We start from the raw sequence: 20475 nt of genomic DNA on the forward strand, positions 1-20475 counted from the left end.
TGGGGCTTAAATTAATCCAAAAGTGAGCTGTCAATGAAGAGGATGTCCACATTTCCACAGTATTGCAGCCCTTTTCTGGCCAGTCCTGAACACTGTTTTGGCAGCCTGATGGCCCAGCTCACTTCTTGGTCTAGCTAGAAGCTCATCCTATGGGAGACTGATCTCAGCTGAATCACCTGCCCTTTGCTTTGCTGCAGGGCTGCCCAGGCACCAGAACCAGTGCAGAGGAGGCTTTGGGAAGGCAGGAGGTGGGGATGTTCCTTTCAGTAGTAGAGGGATCTTTGTTGGACTTTTTAGCTTTTTAGAAAATGATGCATTCAGTAGAACTGCATGCCAGATGAGAATTAAGCAGAGCACATCTTAGGGATTTTCACCTCCCAGGAGAGCAAATATTTATTGAGTTTTGGCAGTTATTCTTCAAATTCTGGTTTATATGCTTCCTATCTGCAGCAATTTTATTTTACTTTTTATGACATTAATCTTCTTTGATGCCTCTTACCTAGCCTTTGCTTTTATGCCTGTCAGTTCCCTGAGCAGAACTAAAATAGCTCCAGTTAAATAAAAACAATGGGTAATTAAAATTAATAGTTTTACCCATGAAAGCTTACCTTGGGTTTCATGTGAGCTTTAAATTAAGTTACTATGCCAAAAATCCTTTGACAGAGATAGGAAAAAGTAGCAATTTGCTAAATAATACCTTTGTTAAAGTTTTATTGGAAGAGTGAGCATTAAACTTTTGTTTTAAAAAATGGATACTTTACCAGTGCTTATAGACAATTAATATCTTGTGAGGTTTAGAATACAGATATGAATTGTTTTAACATAGCTTAGGCTTTAGTGTATGGAAACTGAATATGAGGATATGCAGACACCCAGGTTAGATCACTGATATGCTCTGATATGTACTTTAGGTTTGTAGAATTTCCTGGCTATGGGGCACTGTGTTCTGCTACTTTTTGAGATGGGGAGACATTTCCTTTTCAGAAAATACCAAGCTATTGTTTTGGTGCATGGAGAGTTACTACTGTAAAAATCTTGATATTTTTGTCCTTTTTTGTTGTTGTTGTTGTGTTGTGTTTTTCAAACAAGGATTACAAAGGAGCATTCAAATGTACAGCTGTGGTGGGAGGATGTGCTTTCTGCAGGGACACCATGATACATTCCATCTCATGGAATGCACTTGGTGTGACATTTAACAAAATGTTCAGCTTAACAGCTTCAAGAAAGGCCAGCTAAATTGTAGAGATGAATGCAATGGGAGCCTTTTCTGCAAGATGGTTTGCCTTCCTTACACTTCTGCATTTATTGGCAATGTAGGGAATGGGACTCAGCTGCTGGACAGCGTTGTTGAAGTGTTTGTGGATTAAACCAAATTACAGGAGGCACACTACTGTGTATCCCAGAAAGCAGAAGGGCTACCTGCCCATATATAGTTCCTGGTGAGCAAATTGAAGTGATTCATTTGAATAAATAGGATAAATTGTTTATTGTTCTGATGTTTATGTAGTCGTGTTGAAAACTGCAGCTAATCTGCAATCTTCTGCTGTCTGCTTTTTATGCTAATGTGGAGTTATTTTGCAAAGGTTTGGGAAGGAAATCCATTATAGGGTTTATTGATCTTTGTGGTATTGGCTGCCTGCAGAACAGTTTCCACAGATGGTGAAACAAACTCTTATTTTAACTTGAGGTGGTGAATTTGAATGTTGTCCTACGTCTATTTCATAATGAAATCCAACAAAGAACTTAGGAATTGTAAGTTTGGTTTTGGTATTTTGTTGTTTTGTAACAAAACTTACAAGAATATTTCTTAAGCCCTAAGAGTTTTATTAGATAAAGTGTGGCTATTTCTGTGCTTTTGAGTGGGGGAGAGTTGGGAACAGTAACTTTTAATCTACAAGAAGAGATTATATTGGTAGAATGTAGTGGTGATTATGACATATAATCAGTGAGAAATAATTCCAAAATTAAGCTCCTGTGTATCAGTTGTGAGGATTTCTAAATAACAGAATACTGTTTAATGTAAAAAGAAAAAAAAAAGACTTGCAGGAATGAGGCATTTTCTTTAAAATGGGCATGTCCCACATTTGATTCTTTGCATTTCTTCTTCACAGGAAATACTAGATTGCAATTAAGGTGGCAATTATTTTAGATGTCTCTATTTTGATGAGGGGCTACAATTTTCAGAATTATAAAAATAGTTCAGAAAGAATTCAACAAAATTGGAGAAAGAAACAACTTGGTCAGATTTAGACAAAATCTCTCTTCTAAATTGGCAGGTAGGAAGAATATAAAATTTTTTGTTTAAATGTGCACTTTAAGGAAGACAGGTTTAAGCCAAGAAAATTTCTTGATGAATCTGTAGAACAGAATGGTGTATGGTTTATATATGGTGTATGGTTACATCTATGTGAGTATTCCTGGAGACAGTGGGAAAACAAATACTGGAATAAAATGTAAGTTGAAAAATTTTTTATCGAAGCTTGTTTTATAGGAAAGTAATGTATTTTTAAAATAGAAAGAAGTTGTGCTTCTTATTTCAAAAATCTCAGTGTATCTCTCTCAGGCAATGAGCATCAATGGTGAAATTTTCTACTTCTACTTTTGTTGAAGCTTCATCTTTATTCAGAGTGAGAAACTTCAGCTTCATGAAAATAATGGAAGTGTTCTAATCTTCTGGAGAGTTCACCCAGAGGAGTAAAGGAACTCTGTGAGGAGGGTCATGAAAATTATTTTTGTCAGATCTGTTTTCCAGGTGTTGGGGACAAGAAACTTGCAGTTGGCAAAGTATGTTGAGGCTTCCATAACTCTTTTTGTCAGCTTGTACTATTCTGCAGGACCCTCCAGTCCTTATTAGTGAACCAGCTTATTGTGATATGCTAGTTCTTGGTTTTGAGACTATCTGTTCCTGACCCTGCTTTCCTGGTACTGCTTGTTCTGGGAAACCTGAAGGTGTGTAATTACTCTCTTGGTATAGATTCTTTTGTTTGTTTTCTGCATTTCCCTGCTCTAACATAGTGAAGAGGTCAAGATGTAGAAGGAAAATAGTGTCATAAATAAATCAATTGTGTTCAACTTCTTCACAAAGACCCATAGGAGCCCTTTGTAAAGAGCTGTTTTGTAGCTAGCAGCCTTTGCTGGCTGGGTTTATTCCATCCCACGAGCCTGCATTTGCTTTTCTTGGATGTCAACATTTCTTCACCCTCCAAATGGCAGCTCTACATACTCTGTAGTGTAGTGTTGTTTAAAACTTAATACATTCAGAAGCTTTGTGAAGCTTGGCTTTGGTTGACTTTTGCATTGGTGTCTGTTTTAGCTCTATGCTGTGAAGAGTGGCTGTATATGGTGAAGCACCCTTAAAGGCAAGCCTGAATTTTAGCACTTTGTTTTAGCATCTTGTGAGTACTCTGTGCATGAAATGCTTATCTATTCTGGCTCAATTTGCTTAAATAACATAATACAGCCATGAAACTTCATAAATTTGAAACTTCATAGACTTCATAAATAAACCCTGAAGAGGAGTCCTTGTATTGGATTTTTTTTTTTTTTTCAAGAATGGTAGAGAGCTCTGTGAGAGGGATGTTAGTTCAAATTTGGATTGTTTATTGTGATTTTCAGTGTATGAGCTAAAATATTTGGGAGTAAATATTTGTTTTTAAAAACCTTTTTGATTTGCTTTCAATCAAACCACTGCTACTGAAGAACTCCATTACTATCAGTGATGCTGTAGCAAAACTTCAAGCCAGTTACAGTCAACTTAAAAATGCCAGTGCAGGCATTTGTGATTCTTGCTCTAATTCTTCTTTAAGACTTTGCTGCCCTTGGCTCAAATGTTTGCTTTTCCATGTGTTTTACTTTGATTTCCATTGTGAGGGACTACAACAGCTTTATGAGAAAATCACCAAATTGCCTTTTCTTCTTTGTGGAATTTACTTAAATGGAACTCTTTTTTTGGTGGCACTTATGCTTTTTATATGGCTTGTTTAGTTTTAAAAGGGTATATAGAAAGGAGGGATAGATGGGGCAGCTGAGAAATAGTAAAGCCAAAGCATTGTACTTGGTTTTGCTTTATTTAAACTCATTTTGAGCTACTGCCTCTGAGGTCAAATTCTAATTTTTTTGTTGCACAGGGAAGAGAAAAGAACATACAAGGAAAACAGTTAGGGTTTAGGAGCAAGGAAGAACTTCTGAGTAAAGTGAAAAAAACAGCATAATTGTGCACCTGATTATAATTTGTCTGTGGAGTGCAGCAGAATGTCTGGAATCTATACTTCTTTAGAATTGTTTAACATTCATAGATTTACTGTCTTATTCTTTATTTATACCCACATAGTTATCTCTTTTTTTCTCTGAGCATCTTCATGATGCATCATCTATTTTTTCCCTCTTAAAATGTGCATTTTAGGACCATCTTTATAAGATGAAAACATGCATTCTCAAGTCATTACATGATTCCAGGAGATGGGGTCTGAGTGAAGATGCCAAATACCACCTCTGTTTGCAAATGGGAGCTCTTAGCTGCCTGCCAGAAGCTTTTTGTTGGATAGAAGGCAAGGCTGGCCCAGAGTATTGGAAATGTGTATTTCCCTGACTAATGCCACTTTGCCTGACTCTTCTTGCTGAAGTGCTAATGAGCAAGTGCCTCTTAGCCAAATACATTCCATATATATAAAATATAGTGTGGTGGTTCTTGTCAGCTGTTCTATGGCTAAGACTAGTACTTGTGGTGTATTGATTAAAAATACATGAATGTTTCATTTAACATAATACTTATTTCTATCATAAGTAAGAGCTTAACAAATCCATCCTCTCTCCCTCCCTCAATACTTTTGAAAAATGCACACCTAAGAAAAGCTGTGTGACAAGAATTTTGCTTAAAATCTTTGGGGCTTGAAGAATAGGGCTGTAAAAGCACCACACTCTTCCATCAAGGATGGCATTCCCAAGCCTTCCCTGTCAGCCCTGACCAGTCAGGAAAGGTGATTCTTCATTTTGGGAACAGTTAAATATTGGAATAGGTTGATTAGAGGAGGGGTAGAATTTCCCTTGCTGGAAGTATTCAAGATTCAGTTTGGATTACTCTGGATCATCTAAAATCTCTTTTTCAGCAAAAGATTGGGCCAGATGATTGCCTGAAACCTCTTGTGTAGGCTTTTCTGTCCCTGCCATTCTTCACTGGGAAAGGGTGAGGCTTACACTCAGTCTTCCTCAGATTAATCTGGGGCAAGATTTTGGGTATTGCTGTTTGTCCTTTTATGAATGAAGCAGGAGTAGCTTCCTTCCTCTAGATTTAGTTAGATTATTTGAAACTTTTAACATCCATGTCTCAATAGGTTGGACATCCTGACTGCACAGGTTGAACAGCAACAAAGTGGGTTTATGCTTCTGGGACAATCTAATGAATCCAGAGCAGGCTGAGATTCCTGACATTATGGAATCATATCAGAAAAAGGTATATTCCTAATGAAATTTTGTATGATGATTGAGCTCCTGCTTTGCCAGTAAGAGGAAAATGCCCTTGTCATTAATTTGGTTGGTGGAGGAGTGAGGAGGAGATTCCAGTACTCTTGCTGGAACCAAGGCAGTTTAAGGACACAAGAAGAGTTAAATCTACTTTGCATAGTAGCTTAGCAGGGTAAACTCAGATTATCTTCTAGTATGTTACAGATGAAAGACTTCTATTGAGAATTCTTGATTCAGAAGTTTAGAAGTTTGAAACAAGTCATTGTTTGCACAATTGGAGAAATTTCATGGTTTTAGAGATGTAGTAGAATCCAAAATATATGATATTTACAAACAGCAACAACTTGTTTGCATGAACAGTGTTAAGAAATACTGGTGCATTGCCTTTTGTTTCCAATGTCTGCAAGCAGGTATGGACTCTGTGTCTTCTGATTTTCACTACATTGTTGTCTCATGGACTGATTAATTGCATCTTGGATTTGCTTGTTTGTTTGAAGGCTTTTTACTTTTTTTTTTTTTTTTTTTTTTCCTCTGTACATATACCAGATTTGTGTTTAGAAATAAATTTAGGGAATTCAAGGTTCTGACTTATATTAACTGGTGGCAGTCTGGTATCTATTGGTCTCCTGCCATTCCTGCTTTTCAATGAAGGCAACTTTCCCTTCTCTGCTATTTGTATTCCTGGTTGGTTGGTTTGTTTTTAAGCAGAGCAGTCCTTCACCCTACAGAAGAAAGGGCTGAAGAAATTTCACATTAATCCCTGCCTGTGCTGAGCAGTGGGAGGAATGCAAGGCTCAGCTCCCCCAGCTGTGTAGCACAAGCCAGGAGCTGTAGTGGTCATCCAGCAGCAGGGGAGTCACACCTGCAGGGTGTGTGCCTGGGCTGTCAGATGTCACAGTGCCCCATCCCCAGGCTCTCTGGCTCAGACACCAGCTTGGCTTGGCTTCAGCTCGTGTGCTCCCTGCTCCTGCTGTGTTTTACCAAACCCATCAGCCCTGGCTTGTTGCAAATGACAGAGTACTTGATGTGTCCTGATCCCTTCCCCAGGGACACAAAGCCCTTTTTACATGTACCTATTTGATGGTTTCTAAATGTGGATCATCTTCAACCTAGCATGATGTTCTTGATAAACACTTGCTGAAGCACAGTTGAAGGCTGCTTAAAATATTTCCTTGTCTCTGCTGGAAATCCCTGCCATGATGTATCCTGGCATTGAATTTTGTCTCTTTCACTGCCATGTTACAGTGCTGGCTTAAACTGGGTGCCTCCTGCTTACTGATCAGTTTACTGTTGGGCATTCATTATGCATTATCTCTGCATTTCTCTACTTTCAGTTGTTAGGTCATGCTTTGGATCTAATTTTGAAGGTTCTATTTCTCTTGCTTTCTAAAACTTTAGGCTTTTTCTTCCTTAAATTTGTGTTCAACTGATTATCTCTTACATATGAAAACTTTCATCTGATAATTGAAAAAAAAAAAGTTCATGCAGCATTTGTCATGTTACATCTGTGTAAAAATTAGTGTTTTCTGATAGTCTTTTACTCTAGTCTTATCTCTGTTAGAAACAATTTGGGAGGGAAAGTTTGTCTTGCCAAATACACCTTTTTTATTTATTTTTTTCTTTTTTACATTTTTGTGCAATTCCCCTTGCTTCTTTTAAGCTGGTTGTAGGCTCATATGTCACAATATGGCCATGAATATTTCATTGTATTTTCAAAGTGCCTTGATGAAACTGGTGTAGAAGTGGTGGTTTCTAATTGCATCTAGGTTGTTCTCTCACATAACTCAGTTGCCATTGTGTTTCTCAAACTTACATTACATAAAGATACAAAAAATTGTAAATTCATACAGGACTTCTATTATGATGTTGTTTTTATAGAATAATGCACACAGTTGTACATACCAGCAGCAGAGTCTTGATTTAGGCTGTGATTTTTAAACCTAGTAACTGTCCCTTCAGATGGAGAGCTTGGCTTTTTGCTCTGCTTCATCTATTCTGCTTCTTGCTACTGATAAGAGGCAATCCTCCTCTGAAGCTCCAGCTGCTCCCAGGCTTTGCTGCTCATTTGAAAAATCCTGTTTAGCAGAGAAAATGTGGTAAAGCCCTGCTGCTGTCTTGGCCAAAATAGCTGTACTGTAAAGGTGTATGGAGAAGAAAATGGGAGGTTTCTGGAGGAATGATAATTCTCTTAGAAACCATAAATGTTTGGGAGATGGGGTGTAATGATAGGTACTTTTTCTCTGATGTGGTACTTGTTTGCTGCTCAGCAAGTGTAGTGCTTAAAAATAAAGATGCTGTTAGTTTGTTTTAATCTTCTTATTGTAAACCCTCAAATTAAGATATGGCCAGTCTTTTCAATCAGTGTAATCCGAGTCGGATTTGAGAAAATTAGTGTTAACCACTCTTCTTACCATAGTGTAGATAAAACTGCCAAGACATGAAAAGAGATGGGAAAAGCTTAACTACAGCCAAAAGCCTTCACTGCTGCTTTTGGGTTTTACAGCAATGTTTGCTCTGTCCAGGATTGCCAAGCCAGAACAAAAATATCTACCCTGTATTTGTATATGGGTTAGAAACATGTTTTATTTTTGTTTCTCCTAGCTACTGTTCTAAACCAGACTGGCAATTTTTGCATTTTTCCTTGCTTTACAGATATTTATTCTTTCAGTGTTTGTTAACATCTAGAAGTAGGGTGAGTGGCTTGATGGAGTCTCAAGATTGCTTCCTTTAAGCAATTCAAAATTAATCAGAGAAAGTGTAAACCTGCACATTGGTAAGGTTTTTAGGTATATTTAAGCAGAGGTAGTCAGTAACGTGAAGATGAAATAAATCAAGATGCACTTCTGGTCTTGAAACTTTGTAGACATTCTGAGAAACGAATGAGGGCTTAGAGCAGTTTTAAAGGCTGTAGACAGATATGAAACTTGTAAGAGAGCAGGAGATTGGGGACATCCCTCATTTTTCCTGGTCAGTGTTTTCTTCTCCAGGAAATCCCTTGGATCAGCTAAACAGAACTGTTTGTATTGTCCCTTCATCAGCTGCTGTGTCAGTGGTCTGGGTTCCTTTATACTCTACTGTATGGATTGAAAAAGTCAGATTATTTTGATAGACCTCAGTTAAGGAACAACTTGTGGTGACTGATCTGAGTGGAACATTGGCTGACCTTTTCAAGTGAGAAGCAATGAGATTTTAGAAGTAGGAGCCTCAGCAAAGCCACTAAAGAGAGTGATTTTGCACTAGTAATAGCTTTTAAACAAAGTCTTTCCAAACATGGTGATGATCTTTTTAATCTCACACCTATTCTTAATCAACACAGACTTAATTGTTGTGATTTGTTTGTAAGCTGAAATCTATGCAGATTTTGAATGTTTCATGCCTTATAAAAGCCTGCAAATCTTAGTGATTTGTACACTCTGGAGGGTCAGGAAGACAAAGTGCCAAATTTTCAGAATCCTTCTGTCAATGGGACCTTGCAGGTCATGGTATTGTCATCTTTGTAGTGCAGAAACACTAAAAGCAAACAGAACTTGATGGAACATTCTTCAAAAGAACTTCATAGATCTTGATTGAAGCATTAACTTAGTGATTCACACAGATGTGCAGACTGTGCAGTTGTCTTTCCAAAGTAGGATGTACAAATGATGCAAAATGCAGTGGAATGTATGGGGAAACTTCATAAAACTTGTCAAAATAGTCTGCAGGGGGTAGTACCTTCTCTTTCTTCATTAATTGCATGTGGGAGGTAGAATAATACTGCTGTGAAATTCTGGGGACTAAATCTGAAGCCTGTGAAGTGGTGTAAAAAGGGCAGTGTGAAGAGGAGAAAAAATGGTAGAACACCATTTCTAGAGCATCTGAGGTCTCCTTTTGTATGAGTAGGAATGTGCATTGTCGTTCAAAGCTTCATCAGAATGGTTTATGCTGCCATCATGAGGAAAATTTATTACAAGTGGTTCTTCCTGCAGTGTGATACTTGTTCATCATTTAAACAATTCCCAGTTAAGATTATTGGAGCACCTTTGAAATGTTTTTCAGCATGATTACAGAATTAATAGCATACTTTAGATAATTAAATTGGCTAAAAAGTATTAGAAGTCTTTTGAGTTCAAGGATTTGGAAATGAGGTGTAAAAGTGAATCTGGGGAGATCTGATGTTTCTATGCTTTTGACAATTAAACTTCTAAAAAGAAATCTAGTGAAGCCTGCAGTGTATTTCTGACATTTTGAATTAAAAGCCAAAGAATGTCTTCTGTAGTCCTCTAGATCATTATTATGCTGTTTTTAGCCTGCAGAAGGAAAAAACTTCTATAATAACACATCACTTATGATGTGAGATTTATGGTGTGTCTTTAGGCTGAACAAACACTTGGAAGCTTCTGGAGTAGAATTGCAGTGCTTTTCTTTGTCTTTAATGGCAAAACTGTTGGAGCACAAGTAACTTGGGAATGGCTTTGACATTTTAGGATGTTAGATAGGAATAAATCAGAATTTGAAGTATCTAAAGGCTAGTCTTAGAGATTTCACAGTGGTTTCACAGTCTCTGGTATTCCAGCTCTAATTTCTTTATAGTACCAAAGATGTCATGCTTGAGGGGGCATTTTCTATTGATTTAGATAAATCCATTGAAGGGATTTTTTTTTTTTGGGTGTTTTTAAATACTTGTAGAGCCATTATGATTTTAATTGGTGCTTCTTACAGAATTACATTTTCTATGCCAAAAGCTTAGACCTAATGAAAACTGTTCAGGCAGCTTCACAGGGCTTCAAAGTGTTTGTCTGTGCAGAAAAGCTGTTTAACATATTGATACATCCTGTATCTATTCCATTTTAGATGATGTACCAGAGCTGGAAGACAGGTCCACAAATCATCAGGCATCTTATGTGCAATCGTGTTCTCCTCTCCTCACTGGCCATCAGTAGCACAGATCCTGTAGTTTGATGTTTCCATCTGTTAACTTATTATAGTAATCCTTTGGAAATTCTAAAATTGTGTCTCATTTTATGCTTAATATTTCATTTTTCATGATTAAGACTAATCTGTCTCCCCTTCCATCCCTGTTTTTTAAGAGAAAACCGTTCAGGTGTACTAAAGGAAGGTTGCAGTCTTTAGCTTTTTTTAATGTAAATGCTGTGGGAAAAGAGGTAGTCTTGTTTCATGAGGTTTAATTTTATTTTTTTTATATATTCATCAACTATTCCCCTTTAGAATTTAAAATTATCATGTTGAAAGTTGTGTGCTTCTTGGTAATGAGACAATTCTGATTTTTTGAGGGGTGGTAAACATATGAAATAGTATTTTCCCCAAAGCCAAAGTAAAACTTGAGACAGGTTGAGAAATAATAGTTCCACTAGGAATGGCCAGAATATCCTAGTCTTCTGTGGTTTGTCAATGTCTGGATATGACCACAAGCTTTCATACTACAGACAGTTCCTAAATTCAGGAGGTGTTTGGGACAGGGATGTAGCAGGAGTCTTGGAAAATGGAGGAGAAAAAGGGTGAGTCACCAACATGGTGGTGTTAAGGAAAATGGGAAATCTGAGAAGTGGTTGGTTAGATATCAAAAATATTTGGATAGAACAATCTAATTGACTCAACTGCTATGTAATGTTTTTTAAACATCCCTACAGGCAAAATCTCCTTTTCAGCCAGGGATTGTAAGCATTGTTTTTACTGGTGGCTCAATGTGAAAAAGGCATTTTTGGCTGGTCCTGAAAAGCTGTTGGAAGGGCAAGAGGGACAGTGGGGCTTGAGCAATTATGTGTAGCACTGCAGGAAGACATTCATCCCCTTCTGCCCCACGTAGTCTGTGGGAATGAACAATGTGGGAACTGGTGTCAGGTTAAGTGAGTAATTACTGCTGCATTTGAATACAGTTGAGGAGTGAAATTTTGTCAGCTCAGCTGAGAGGGAACAGCTTCCTCCTGATGTTGCTTGTTTCTGGTCTGATGCACCCCTAGGAAGAGCTGTCTGGGACCTGTGTGCTGGTGTGCCATTATGTAAATACCATTTCAAAGCACTTACTGTCTAAGTGACTGTCTAATATGATGATTCCAGATTAAAATATCCTGCAGTGAGCAGAGATCAGTGTTATCTTTTTTAAACTTCGTAAGCACCTGCAATTAGATGTAAATTAATCAAAAACAAATGTTGAGTTAGGATAGATTGTCACTTACTTGCTAGATCTCACCTCTTGGTATATTTTAATGGAGGTACTCATATAGCATTTACTCCTAGAACCACTTCTTTGCATGTATTTTCATATCTCATTTATAAGGTAACTAAGGAGTAATTGGATTATTTCCAAACTTTTGAAGTTTTTTATCCTGTGGTGATGAGGCAAATATAAGCTTAGGTAAAGGTTTAATTTCTCACACGTATATTTGGTAAACAGGAAAGGAAACAAGGCTTGTTTGACAGATTTTTATTTTTATTTTATCTTAGTTTTAGAATTATAGTAAAACAAACATGGTAGTTTTGCCTTTTATTGTTTGTGTTGCATTCAGCAATGAGAGTAAAGTCATAGCAGCTTGGTGATAAATGACACCCCCCTCAGCCCCCTTCTGCTCCCAAATGCAAGAAGAATTTCAGTCATGCATTTGTAACTGATGGTATTTTGACAAAAGCTTCTCTGTGTATTTGCAGCAAAACAAAACTCATATAAAATACACATGCTTTTATGTAAGTGGCAGGCAACATGTTGAGTTTCTCAAAAACTGAGTTGCCCAATGTTTAATTTTAAATTAACAACTTTTTAGAGAAAATAAGGCAAGCATGTCTCTTACGACTAGACTTATTAAGAAGAGCTTTCAGGCAAATCAAATTGAAACAATGTGACTTACTTATATTAGCATAATGTCTTAGGTAATTGTTTTAACACAGTGTGTAGTTCAGACAAAATTTAGTTACAAAGAGCACTAGCAGTGAGTGTTCTGATTGGTTTGTGTGGAAGTTTGTTTAACAGTTTAACATAATGAAGCACTTAGACCAGAAGTCATTTTGTATTTTGAAGGCAGTTTTAAAACAAAAAATTCCTTATAATTTAGTTGCTTTGGAGTAGGAGTCATAGAACATGTCGATGCTCTTCTAATAAATTTCATATCTCACCAAAGTGCAGATATTTTTAATTCATACATCTGAGGAGAAATTTACAGATTTCATCCCCCCATCCATAAAGTGCTCCAATTTTACAAGAATTTCCATTTAAATCATGCATGCAATACCTGTTTGTGCTTTGCTTCAAGTAATTAATCAGAGTAGGGGTTTTCCTGAAAGAATATATTTAATTTGGCTTTGCAGAACAAGCTGATTAACTTACTCTAGATGATAGGTAACCCAGAAGGTGGTTGTCTGTAAACTTAACTGTGCAAATCTGTTGTGATCTCCACCATGGAAGTTGTGTGGCCAAAGACAAATGCTGAGAGCTAATTAAAATGATGCATCATCTAAACATCTGTTTTCTGGTTTTAGGAATCACTTGGGATATAATATCAAAATTATGGTTTCTTGATATATATTGATTTAAATATATTGCCTTCATCTCAAAACACATGAGAGAATGATGGCACTGAGTGGATGTGGTCATGGTAGGGCCACATAAATCAAGTTAATTCTGATTTGTTTCTCTTAAAGCAGTCTGAGGCCAATGTGGAGACCAGTTTTGGTCCTTTTCCTCTGTGTGGCTGGCCTGTTGGCAGGAAATGATGGCAATGTAGGTGGTGTTTTGCTCTCATCTTCTTCCCTCCCCTTGCTTTCTTTCCCTGGGCAGAAAGAAGGAGTGAAGGCATTAATGAATTTTTTCCCAGCTAATAGGGAGAGTGCAAGCATGGTCCTTTTTAATGACTGTGCTTCACTTTTGAATGCTTATGAATGCTTCAGGTTTAATTATGAGAACTCTTAATGGCTGACTGGAGCTGACAGGTCTGCAAACAGTGTTATGAGAAGGTCCTATCTTAGGTATGTACCAGCACTCAGTCCTTGCCAAAACAAAAAAATAGAAAAGCTTGTAATGTTCTGTTTGAAACTATATTTTTTCTTGTGTACCATGTGCTAAATGCCTCAGGTAATATGAGGATTTTTTACTGATGTCTCACTAAAACCCTTTTGAGCTTTCCATCCTGAAACTCTAAATGTGCACTGTTTACTTAATGACGTGTTTTGCAAAGTTTGCTTTGTGATTAGAATACCTGTCTCAAAGTTGAGTGCTATGATCTTCAACAATTAGGTAAGTGAATGTCAGATATTCCTCCTTTCTCTCAGTAGTTAACATTCCAGATTTGTGAAAAATCCTGGTTGTTTCTTGGTCTTTGTAGACTTTGCCTTCAAATTTGTGATTAATTCTTACCAAAGAAAATAAGTATTTGAATGATTTCCAAAGCATTTAAACAGATTTTATTATGAGGGTAGAGAAATGGAAATATTTCTAATATCTTTTGAAGTATTGAAGTTGCTGTAGCAACCCAAAGCTTAGTTGCAAATTAAATCATGCCTTACCTTGGCTTTTTCTTACAATGCTGAGTCATTGTCCAAGTTTGAGTCTATATCCTTCACCTTTTTATCCTTGTTGTTCTTAGGGGGAGGAAAAAAAAAGCCCTTCTCTTTTGACAAAGCACCTGAGGTTAGGTGGTCAGATGAATCATTTCACAGGCTTCAGAAGATTAATTGAAATATAATTAGTGATTTTTGTGTGTAAGTCAGTGTACATTTTAAGGGATGTCCTGTTTGTCTGCTCGGTTTTGCATAGAAATGCATCTTCTGCCCTTGAAAGCATGTGGCTCCTGTTACCTTGTGTGTTGCCATTCCTGGTGCTTTTTTTTTTTTTTTTTTTTTTTTTTGCAAATATCATTGTTCTTTTGGAATTCTGTGCTGTCTGTTCAGTTCTTAAGTGTGACTGTGGGTCAGATGTGCATTGTATAACATCGTGGTTAAGTTAAATTTCTTCCACTTCTAGATTGGGTGTAATATGGACATAATAAGCATGTAACAGATTTCTGTGTAAGGGATGTGAAGAATTTTTTAGCTTTTTTTTTTCTGAGATTAATATGTATTAATAGAAAAGAAAATGCAGAAAATAATTAAAGTTTGTACACCAACACAAAATGAAGAGTTTCAGTGGTTCACTGCTTAAGAATGGAATATTTACATTTCTGAGAATAGATTTAATATTTTAGTTATTTTAGTTTGTTGTCCTGAATTTTCATTTAGTGGCACATGAATTGACCTAGAAAAAAAAAAAGTTTGCTATGCAAATTAAATTTCTCAAGTGCAAATACAAGTATAATAAAAAGTGCCATCTGTTTAATTAAGCAAATTTAATATTTCTTCAGGGAGGTGGGGAAAACATAAAATTGATTTAAACAATGTATGCAATGTTTCTGTCTTTTGACAAAAGAAAACTCGCCCTTTTAGTAGTTCAGGTGTGCCTGTGGGGATGAATAAGTACAATCCTGTAGATGTAATCCTAGAATGGATGAGTATGTTGTTTCATTTTTTAATGCACAGATTATATAATACATGAACTTGATAACTATAAAAATCTTGAACTGATTTAAGTAGGGAGTTTTCACAACACTTCTGTGTAGTTTTAGGAATGAATTTGATATTTTCCTGAGCTTTTATTTGTTTCATCCTTATGACCTTCAACTGGTTTTAATACGGTGGTGTTGATGCTAAAAATATTTTATCAAGAATATTTCAGATGACTTGTAACGGTGGTAATGACTGAATGCAAGCCAGCTCTGGTTTAGAAGCCTTAATTAGGAAAGCTTATTTGGGAAGTGGTTTCATTTATCACCCTGACCTCAGGAGTTTGTGCACCAACAGTTTCTTTTTACTTTTGTTCTTTGGAGGCACGTTGAATGACACAAAATGCCAATTTAAAAGTGAGGTGACAGTGCTACATTTGCCTCTACTTGTAGCACTTTTCTGTCACCTGATAGGGGATTTGCACCATTTGCAAGGCATTGTAGTTACAGTTCATTTGCTAGTTTGAATTTTGAATAGGTTATTGTAACAGATAAGAATTTATCAGGGCTGTTAACCTAAAAAATGTCTTGATTAAAAAGCACACTGCGTGATGGCCTCTTGTGCAGAAGGCTTTGATTTATCCTGAACCTGAAAAATAGACTCCCTGGCTGTATTTGCAATCCTACAAGAAGTATTTTATTTACTCTGGAGCTTCATCAAGGACCAGCAAGCTGAATGCCATTAAATAAGCATCTGTTTAGTTCGTGTTAATAAACTGTCTCTGTAGAGAGAGAAATTTGCTATGTTCTGGTAGCTCACACAAGTTAATATTTGCATCATGATAGAGAGCAACCTAGCTTTCTAAATTCAAAGTAATTTTAAAAAAATTGCTTATATTATCAGCATTTTGACTTCTACATATGTTTGAGGTGACTGTTCCAGTTAAGGCACTTCAGTCCAATGTACTTGCATGCGTGCTTAGTAATTATGCAATACAAAATTTCCTATTTGTTTTTAGCAAAAGTTGCTTCCTCTAAAGCTTATTTGGCTGACTCAGAATTTTGGTGTATGGGGTTTTGTGTGGTGATTTTTTTTGTGGTTTTTTTTTTTTTTTCCCCTCCAAATTCAATAATTTTGGTTAGTTTTCTGTTCAGTATTTTCATGTCATTTGACAGAGTATATTTGTCTCTATCCAGTACAATTCATTTTTAAGTAGGATAAAGTAGCTTAATCCCATTTCTGGCTCTGCGTATTTATTTTTTTTCTTTATATATAATAATGTAATGTCTTCATGAGTGCTATTTTTCTGGTTTTTATAGAAGTCATTTCAGATCTAAGGATATGTAATTATTTCATACAGTGAGAGACTGTAATTTGATTCTCACATTATCTTTGAACTGAAATGGTAGTACCTGCTGATTCTACAGCACACAGGATTTATACTCTTGTATTTACAAATGCAGCAAGCAGAAAATAGAACTGTCACTCTGAAATGGTCTCTGCAGAAGGCACAGACCTTAAAAATCTTTGGTCTGTAGAGTGAACCTCCTGTTTTCCTGGAAGAACTGTTTCCTCTTGTGTGATGATTGTGTGGCCAGGTGCTGTTTGCTCTTTTTCCTGGGTAAAGGTCATGGGGATGATAAAGAGTGAATGTGGTGGTTGAGGTTTCCTTCTAGTGTTAAAGGTGAGATCATCCCACCAAGTTTACCTGGGTTAGAATTGAGGGATGTACAGGTTGTTTTATGTGCCCAGCATGCCTAATGTCTGTGTGCCTCAGACTATCACCAGTGATCAGGTGTTAGTTAGTTTCCTGTTGCAGGTTACTTGAGCTAATTGTTTCAGCTGGAATTGCAGATGAAGAGTTGGGCAAGGCTGTAAGCAGGATCCTTCACCCTTCTTGTCACGGTCAATGGCTTTATGTCTGTGTCATTTCATGACTTGCAGGAGGGTTAATTTACAGCTCAGGTATTCTTCCCTGCCCCAGAAGACATCCTGATGTTTTACTGCTGACAAGAATTTCTCTTGTTCCTTCTGCACATTGTTCCAGGCTATTCAGACAGCTGCAGGGCAGAGTGTCCTGGTTGAGAACACAGCACCTGGTTACACAGCAACCTCATTGTGGTTTGGGTGTGGGGCAGGAGGGTTCACTGCTCCAGTTCAGCAGGACAGGGTTATCTCCCTGCCAGGCAGAGTGCCAGCCCTGTTCAGTTACTCATGAATCAATGTGGAACCTTTGGCCACAATGAAGAGTTGTTTAGCTTCTGCCTGAGCACTTGCTAAACAGTAAAGAAACATGCACTGGCTATCTGACATCTAGGTCCAGATTGCAGTTTATTGATCTCAGTTCTAGCACACGATTTTTTCCCGTGTTTGATATCACACAGTGTGTGTGAGAGCCATTGAGAATTTTGAGAATTCCTGTCTGACTGCTGAAACATCTGGTGGTGAAAGTTAGCTGCAAAGTAACTGAAATCAATGGTGATGGCTGTATTAATGTGCAAAGCCTGAAGAGGGGTGCTGCCTCTTGAGCACCCAGAGGAGAGTAAAAGGAATGGAGCCTTCAGCTATGCATAAATGTGGAGTGCCAGCTTGCAGGAGTGCAAAAGGGAAGAGGAGCAGGCTGCCACCTCTGGTTTGTGATGGTGTGCTTTGAGTATTAATGGCAAGGTGTGAGTAGTGCTTGGAGGGTGACTTTGGACTTGATGTGTTACTGGAATGTGTTAGGTCAATGAAGCCTGTGCATGGTGTCCCATAACTCCTGGTAGCTGAATGGCTTTTGGGTAATGTTGGTTAGGTGGCCTTGCGAGTCAGGAGGATGGTGTTGGACTCTGAACATCTTTACAGCCTTTCTAGTAAGGCAGCTAAGAGCAGTTTTATGTTTGGGCTGAAAATAAATCTTGTTTAGATAAGACTTTTATGACTCCTTCCTTCTTGTTCCAGATTGGGCGGGGGGGCAATGTTAAAAATATGATTTCTTAATCCAAGTAAGAATGTCTGGAAGGACTAAGGTAGCATGTGGACATGTAAGTCTAGTAACTCCACGATGAATTATCAGATATTTAGATTAAATTCTAGATTTGTTTTTTTCAATGCAGGAATTGGGGATTGGTCTCTTCTCCTAGGAAGCCAGTGACAGGACAAGAGGAAATGGCCTCAAGTTGTACTGGAAGGGGTTCAGGTGGGACACTGGGGAACATTTTTTCACTGGAAGGGTTGCCAGGCATTGAAACAGACATTAAGTGGTGAGACCCCATCCCTGGGGGTATTTAAGAAACAACTGGACATGGCACTGAGTGTCATGGTGTAGTTGACATGGTGCTGTTCAGCCACAGGTTGGGCTCACTCATCTTGGAGGCCTTCTCCAACCCTTAATGGTTCTGTGACCTTAAGATAAAGTTTCTGGATGCAGAAATGTGTCCTTACCTAAAATATAACCTACTGCCATGTCTTCCCGTTACTTTTATTCACTAGTCTGTGAAGGACAAATCCTTAATGGAAATAAATTCCTTAAATTTCAGGTACTTTGTACTTCAAGGCTCTTACTCCTTTTACTTTATGGAGTTCCATCTGTCTTGTCAGCCTGTGATTGCAGGAAGGAGTGAGTTGGCATTTTAGCTTGCAAAGGATGTCTTCATCTTTTCTTTTCCTTTCTTCACTGTGAGGGGAGTGAGGCACAGGCACTGGTTGCCCAAAGAAGCTGTGAATGCCTCATCCCTGGAAGTGCTCAAGACAAGGCTGGATGGGGCTGATCTAGATCTTTAGGGTCCCCTCCTATCCAAAACATTCTATGTGAAATCTTCTTTTGGAGGAATTTTAAATTTGCTGTTGGGTCTGTGTTAGCCAGTGGCTAGGTCACATTTAAAAATATTAGGGAAATTAAAAAACAAAAAGGAAAGAAAGAGAGCAACTTTTCCCTTAGTATTCACAGGTGAGATTTGAACTCTACTGGTTATTAACATTTATTAGCAAAGGAAGCAATATTTGAATTGTTTGACCAGCAGGTTTAGGAGTGTAGCAGAGATTATGCATTATCATTGAACCCACTAGTGTGTCTTGGGAGGAGTAAGAGAGACATCCATCAGCAGTGAGGTTGGCTGGCTTTCTCACTTGCCTTTTTTCTCCAAAGTACTAATGTTATTTACTAGTCCTCTTTCCACCACTTCTGGGTTGTTTGGATTTTGGGAATTTTGTTTGTTTGTTTTTTCCTATATAAATTTCCAGTTAGTTTGTAACTCTGGATGAGTTTTGAATTTTCAGTGATAATATCCTTCTTAATTTGCAAATTTGCCACTATTCTTTAGTGTTGTTGAATAATTCTTTTATTTTTGAGTTTTGTACAGAAAGGAGGGAAATACTTTGTTATATTATCTAAATACTGCTCATTATATTGAATATCTTTGTAATTTTTTGTGTGAATACTGTTACAAACTGCATGTAATTTTATGTTACATTTCTTATTTTTGTTCTAATTCACTAATTTATTAGACACTAATACAGCAGGCAGTGAAAATATCAAATATAACACTTCAGATGGGTATAAATTACTTATGGTATTGATATTGCATTAATTTTTGCATGACACTTCATTCTCTTTTTATGAATACTGAACATTTTATATGCATTTTGCTATACAATCATATAATTGCCTACAGAATGCTCTCGGTTCCAGACTTGATGAACTTGATTGTTAGTTGTGAGTTAGTTTCTATTTCTTCTTCAGCCTGACTTGGCTTTAAACACATTTTCCATTAGTTTGCCAAGGATGCTGCTAGTTTGAAATAGCTGAAAATGCTCATGAATTTGTTGTTCTTCCAGCCTGTCCTTGCTTTTTGAACTGCAGTTAGATCTCAGTTAAGTATTTCATACCTTTTCAAGTAGCAGCATTAAATGCTCTGACAGGTCACTCTAAATTCTGGAGCACACACCATTTGTGTCCCAAACTTATTTTCTTGGTTGAATTTTGTTCCAGCAGAGTAATAAGTGTTTCATGGCATGCTGTGCCAGACAGTACTAAGGTGGTTATTTTTAAGTGAGCTCGTTGGCTCCTAAACACAGAAGTAAATTTCCCAAAGATGTGACTGCAGTTGGAATGAAACCCACTTGTCTCTTTCAGTGGAGGTGGTGTTTGGCAAGTTAGGTCTGGATCCCAAAAGTACTTGTGTTCTGCAATCCAGCCTGCTTGTGGTGCTAAATACAAGGGGCACTTGTTAAATGTTGGGTTTTGTTGCAGGGAAACTTTCTCTTTGGTCCTAACCAGATTTTCTCTTTCCCTTTTCTCTGTCTTAAGCCACACTTTCCCTTTCTGTTTCCAAATGACTGAAGTGCTGTGATGTTTACCAGTGAAACATTCTGCTTCTCTAAAGATCATTCTAAATACAGTTTTTGTCTGCCTAATGTTGTATCACTTATCCCCATCTTTAAATGCTGTGGAATGCTGTCCAGCCATTTAAAAACTGCACTTTCCACCTTATTTTAAAATTTAAATGGCTTTTATATTTAAATTGAAATTTCAGAGCAATAATGTTCTCTGTTGTGTTAGAGCTAGGAGCAGGA

General features: G+C 37.4%; 1 protein-coding gene across 9 annotated transcripts in view; it reads left to right on the forward strand.

Moving 5' to 3' along the window:
* The window catches only part of PLEKHA7 (pleckstrin homology domain containing A7), a 142512-nt gene that overhangs the window by 27175 nt on the left and 94862 nt on the right, over positions 1-20475 (forward strand). Inside the window, exon 1 of one of the 9 annotated variants that reach the window (XM_079307912.1) lies at positions 13224-13413. The exons of the other annotated variants lie outside the window; for them this stretch is intronic. Within the exon in view, the coding sequence (XP_079164038.1) occupies positions 13394-13413 (20 nt within the window). The 5' untranslated portion in view covers positions 13224-13393. Of the gene's footprint in view, positions 1-13223; positions 13414-20475 lie in introns of those variants that run through there. 9 annotated transcript variants of the gene reach the window in all.

This window comes from Erithacus rubecula, assembly GCF_903797595.1.
Source record: "Erithacus rubecula genome assembly, chromosome: 6".
NCBI lineage: Eukaryota > Metazoa > Chordata > Aves > Passeriformes > Muscicapidae > Erithacus > Erithacus rubecula.